Source organism: Clarias gariepinus, chromosome 10 (assembly GCF_024256425.1).
Source record: "Clarias gariepinus isolate MV-2021 ecotype Netherlands chromosome 10, CGAR_prim_01v2, whole genome shotgun sequence".
NCBI classification, from domain to species: Eukaryota; Metazoa; Chordata; class Actinopteri; order Siluriformes; family Clariidae; genus Clarias; species Clarias gariepinus.
Genome location: NC_071109.1, coordinates 4,997,796 through 5,003,827, shown reverse-complemented (window position 1 = coordinate 5,003,827; position 6,032 = coordinate 4,997,796). Strand labels below are relative to the sequence as shown.

General features: G+C 30.4%; 1 gene segment (V, D, J or C); it reads left to right on the top strand.

Moving 5' to 3' along the window:
- Positions 1-470: 470 nt before the first annotated feature.
- On the top strand, positions 471-1,564 carry LOC128531270 (T cell receptor alpha variable 13-1-like). The segment is given in 3 exon segments: positions 471-609; positions 775-1,188; positions 1,330-1,564. Coding segments are annotated over 3 exon segments (573 nt in total).
- Positions 1,565-6,032: the final 4,468 nt, after the last annotated feature.

The window sequence follows — 6,032 nt, the reverse complement described above, 5'->3', positions numbered from 1 at the left end:
TTATCAGCTTGTATTGGTTTAAAAGATTTATTATTATTATTATTATTATTATTATAAGGGGTATTTATTATTAATTATTTAGTGTTAACTATTATTATTTATCTAGAGGGAAATAATCTTTTTTATCTTTATTTGAGCTAAACTCACTGTAATTTCAACACTGTCAAGTTTGTTAATAATAAAAGCTAAATACCAAAATTCAATGACTATGATCATATAGGCAAGCTTTAGTAAAGACAAGCTAATTTTAGAGGGCAATTAAAATAAACAATGAGGTTTGTGTAGACATGTGTGTGTTAAGGTAAACCACATTTTCCATTCTATCATAGCATCTTTGTCATTGAGTCTCTGTGCAATACTAATATAGAAATATGTGGTGTAGGTGTAGGCAGATCACAATACCACGTGCTTATTTGATTTTTTTTTAAACATCCAATCACACTGTACGCTGGGGCTTTCTCAGTACAGACAGCTTCTAGTATAAATTCAATCCATGCTTCAACCCGCATTCATATTCTGTTGATAAATGAGATGCACACACTGTAAGATTTCTGACAAATACAAAAATGACAAAATTATGGATTTTAATTTTGATCTTCAGCACCATGTGTAAGTAATATGAACGATTATTCCAATTTAGTTTGATAAAAAAAAAAACACTTTATATAGAGTAGTAATAACTCCAATATAGATCTTTTAAAGTAATTATTAGGTTATTCCTGTTTAATACAGTCTAAAATAAATTATTTACATTATTAAGTTTACATTTTCTAGATCCAGTCCAACCTGGTAGACGCTGGGTTACTGCCCAATCCCTCACAGAGTCACCAGTTTATCAGCCTGATGAAGAGCTCAGTGTGGATATCGGAACCTCGGCTACTCTCCGGTGTTGTATTTCTGAAAATACAATTGGGATAATTGCCTGGTTTAAACAACCAAACAAACAAAAACTTCGGATTATGGTCAGAATATTTAAAAGTACTGGAGAAACATTTTATGATGGATTCCAAAAATCAGATTTTCATATTCAAAGATTTTCAAACTGCTTCAATATGACCATTTTAAAAACCACTCAGTCTGATGAAGCCATGTACTACTGTGCCCTGATGGAAATTAACCCTGTGTTTGCAGATGGAACTTATTTAAAAATTAAAGGTGGGATTTTCACTAAAATTTATTCAGCTACTGGTTTACTGTGGTTATGTTTTTCCTTAATACTATAAATAGTTATAATAATAGTTAAATACTAACTGGTTTATTTAACAACACTGAGTTACAGATGCTTTATTAAATTATGATAAATGTTAACAGATGCTACTACTGCATTAGAAACATCTGTACCAGATCTGTGTGATAATTCAATCGTGTTTAAACCAACACTGCATGGAAACAGCACTAACATGAAAACAGGTAAGATGTCTCATAATTCACCATTAATTAATTAATCTTAATTCATAATACTAAAATGCAAGATACATATAGAAAATAAATTTTTGATACTCTATAATGCGGTGACATTACAGTATAACAGAAGTAACTCAGTCTTTTGTATTCGACAGTGCTGGGTTTGGGGACGGCTTTAGGTGTGTGTGCACTTCTGATATTCTGTCTCATTTATTTTGTACTGAGAAGAAACAATATAGAAAACTCCAGAGGTATGAGTATTTGTCATTAAAGTACTTAAATCATAATTATACCAATTTTATTTGTATAAAAAAGACGAATAGGTGTGTTTCTGTATTATAGTGAATACTTATGTGAAACATCCAGGGACGAGGCAGGTATGTGTCTTATGTATTTAAAATGTTACTACATTCATAATTTGGTTTTTATAATAGACGAGATATAACTTGTGCAGTCAGTTTTTTTAATTTTGTTTAGCTGGTGTTTTTATTGCACTTTCCCATTTTATATGATTATTATGTTTATTTGATTTATTATTGTTATTATTATTAATATTATTATTATTATTATTATTATTATTATTATTATTATTATTTAGGAGTCTGAGAGTGAAACACTAAATTATGCAGCTGTGCAGTTTACCAAGACTAAAGCCAAAGCTGAAAGAAGGAAAGACGGCTCATCAGATGAGTGTGTAATTTATAACACAATACGATAACTTTGCAAAACAGAAAAACTATGTAACAAATGACTATAAGCAAGTGTTCTCTTTATTGTTCATTACAGTGTTATGTTTGTGCCAAAAGAAAATCCAGAAAATGTAATACATGTTTACAATAAGAACAATAATTATTTAATAGATGTATGTATGTATATAAGATTTTATGCTACAGGTTTTGTTTCTGTGCACACCTTAATAACTAAAGTTTTTTTCACTATTTATTTATGAAGTGTCGAAGTAGGCTATTTATTTTCAGTAATGTGTAAAAAAAAGTTGTAAAAAATTGACAGTAACCTGAATAACTACATGCGTTGTGCTTTCTGCAGAATTATTGGCCTGATTTGCTTAACTTTTGACACAATAAATGTAAACAGCAATTACACGGTAACATGTAACATGACCTTTATTCATTATTGAGCTTTATTCCAACTGTGTTCGAACAATAGTATATTCCATGACCACTATGTTTTCAGAAAAGTTAAACACAAATTAAAGATGTGCAACTTCAACATTAGCTGCTAGTGGGGCTTGTTTTCATCACTTATCTCTGTGCTTGTGTTTCTGGCACAAATGAAAGGACACTGAAAAGCATGTCTTATAAATTGGTAAATGCAGGAGGATGATTTAATCAGCAGAAAAACACAACTAACTGATGTAACTGTATGTATTGACCACAATAATACAGACCATGTCACTGAACTGGCTTCCAACCTCTTTTTAAGATTTTCTTTTGTCATTATTTTTGTAGATTGTTTGTCAAAAAATGCATACAAAATGTACAATAAAATAAAGCATCAAACACAAATAAAATTCCTTTCAGGAGTGGAGTCTTAATCATTTAGCATTTAGTCCAGGATTTTCACTTCACACCCAATTATTTTTATACACATTTTATGCACATATTTTTACTGTAATATTATTAAAATATATAAAAAATATAAAAAATTATTAAAAATAAAATAAAACATAAAAATCATATAGATAAAAAATATGATATTCTTAAGGGTAAGCAAATAAAGTTTATGTAGCCAACAATATATTTTTTAGACACTGAGTTGGTAAGCCCATGTAAAAATAGATCGATGCAGATTTACATATTTTTATTTGATTTCATAATAAATAAATAAATAAAACAAAACAAACAAACATATATGGATGAATAATAAATAATAATAGATCAAATAACCATCATATTGTAGCGTTTTACCACCGAGAAAGATGTTGGAGAGACGAGTGAGCTTACTAGCTGCCCAATGCAGTGGCTGGGAGTACTTAATTTTTTTTTTACACACAGTCACACAACAGCATAAACAGCACATTCACATGAAGCCTACCTCCACTTCAGCCTAAGCATGAACCAGAGCACATTCCACATGTCACACACACACCTCACACAAACAGGGCCGAAGCCACTAACCCAAACACCTTTCCCCAACATGGTGAACACACCGACATCCCCGCAAGGCATGCTGGTCATCAGCCGCCGCCCCGCCCACGCCACAATATTATATTAAATACACCAGTACAATAATTAATTTTGTTGCTAGGGAGCATCTCATTTTATTCTTATTTAGTTTACTGAGCATGATGAAACCAAATGAAACCTGTCTTTCAGAAGTGTGTTTTAGTTGTGGCTTAAATGCTGCAGTACCTCTTTCCAGATGCTAGTAGGCAGTAGAGACTATGTTTAGGATGAATAGAGACAAAACTGGTGCTTTGTGGAAGTACAGCAAGAAAGAACTCCAAACAGGAACACATTTGACCCTCCACAGTAACTGCACCCTGTTGGATACTTCTTGATGAAGTAATTATTAATAACACCTCCATGTATATATATCTTTTGGGTTGGTGAAGGGTTCCAAAGCTATGTCAAAATTATTTATTTATTTATTTATTTCAATATTTTGGTTCTGCATTTTATAAACAGAGCATCAAATTTAACAATGTGGAAAATCCAGTTAAAAAAATTAAACTCTATTTCTAGATTCATTACACATAAAATGAAAAATATCATTTATATTTTACATTTAAATGTCGATGATTACAGCTTACAGATCATGAAAATCCAGTATTTCAAAGTATTACGTTACAATTTAAGTTTGAGTTGTGAGGATTCTTCTATCTAAACTGGAATATTTATCTAGACTGATCTACCCAGCTCTCACTTTGGCACCCTCATCAGATTTTATAAAAAACATCCGACCAAAACATTTATAGCTTTATTTGGAGACACAAAACTCATTACATAAAAAAATCGGATATTATTAAAGCATACGAAGAATGTGGTTTGAATATAATTGAATTAGAAAGTATGAACATTTAGTTAAAACTCAAATGGCTCCAGTATATTTTTAGGTAATTTAAGTAATATTTTAGGTAGCTTTTAGTATACACTACCTTCTGCACTGTTTTGTAAATTGGGAGGTATTCGTTTTCTTCTCAGATGTGATTATAATTTACCCAAACTTCCAGTGAAGCTATCAGCATTTCACCAACAAGTCTTATTATGTTGGAAATTTGTGCACACACACAACTTTACACCCCACAATACTCCTATTTGGAATAACAAATATATTTTACCCAAAACAAATCCCTATTTTATGAGGACTGGGCTAATAGAAATATCTGGTCAATACTGGATCTAATAGATGAGGGTGGAAATATTCTAGACTACAACTCCTTCACTCTAAAACATGGATTTGCCTCTCATCCAAAACAGTACTTTACTGTTATTAATGCAGTAAATTATTATTAATTCCCTCAGTTATAAAGATGTTAATGAGATGTTCCCTCTCCTATTCCAAACCTAATGCTCTTCTTCCCTCATTATATGTTGGTGGTATCGAAATAGAAAATAAACTTAACACCAACACCATATAAGACAAACTATTATTCGGTCATACCACCCCTTTCAAGTATTAAGAAATATTTTAACTCATACAATTGATAAAAATACAAACATTTCAGAACAGTCAATTTAAAATTCCCTTTTCTACCCAAAGTTACAGAAACGCATTTTAAAATATTAAGTGATAAATATCCATCCAATAAATTGCTACATTTAAATTTTAATTTTGAATATGTCTTGTTATCCATGTCAACACTCATCCGAAGATACAGAACATATATTTTTTACATGTAATTATTCTCTCTCTTTCTGGAAAGCACTGCAGAACTGGCTGGAAGAAAAGCGCGTGGTACTGTAGATGTTAATTTCGCATTTACTTATTCAAAATACTTTGTTTTGTGTGATCTGATTAATAATATTATTTTGTTAGCAAAATACTACATTCATAAATGCAGATATCTTAAATCTCCTCCTCTGTTTATTATATTTAAAAATGATCTAAATTTTTTCTTAGATGCCCTTAGTAAAATGGAAAACCGAAATGCACTAAAATTGTTTAAATGGCTTGTAGTGTATAATTAATTGTAATTGTAACCTCTTGATTATTTTATTTATCTTATGTTTTAAGTTTCTTGAAATTATTGATTTTTGATCTGGATTTTCTATGATCACATTGTGATGAGCCTGTTTTTCTGTCATCGTTTTATAGCACAACTGTCCAGTCTACTTCCATTTACAAATTCGCTTTAGGATGCATGTTAGTTATAACATGCACATAAACATTATAAAAAAAGGAAGGCATATCATTACATTTAGGCCTTTACTTGTCTTTGTCTCAAAATAATAGTATTCAGTCTATGCTTCATCTTCATTATTTGTACACATATTTCTACATATTATCTGCATATATACATTATAGTTGTGCAGGCCGTGTCAAACTGTTACATGCTACTTATGTTATAAAATACAGCTTTTTATATTTTAGTATGTATAGTATGTATAGTAAGTTGTATGTATAGTAATTACTCAAACACTTCAAATGAAATATTTTAATATTTT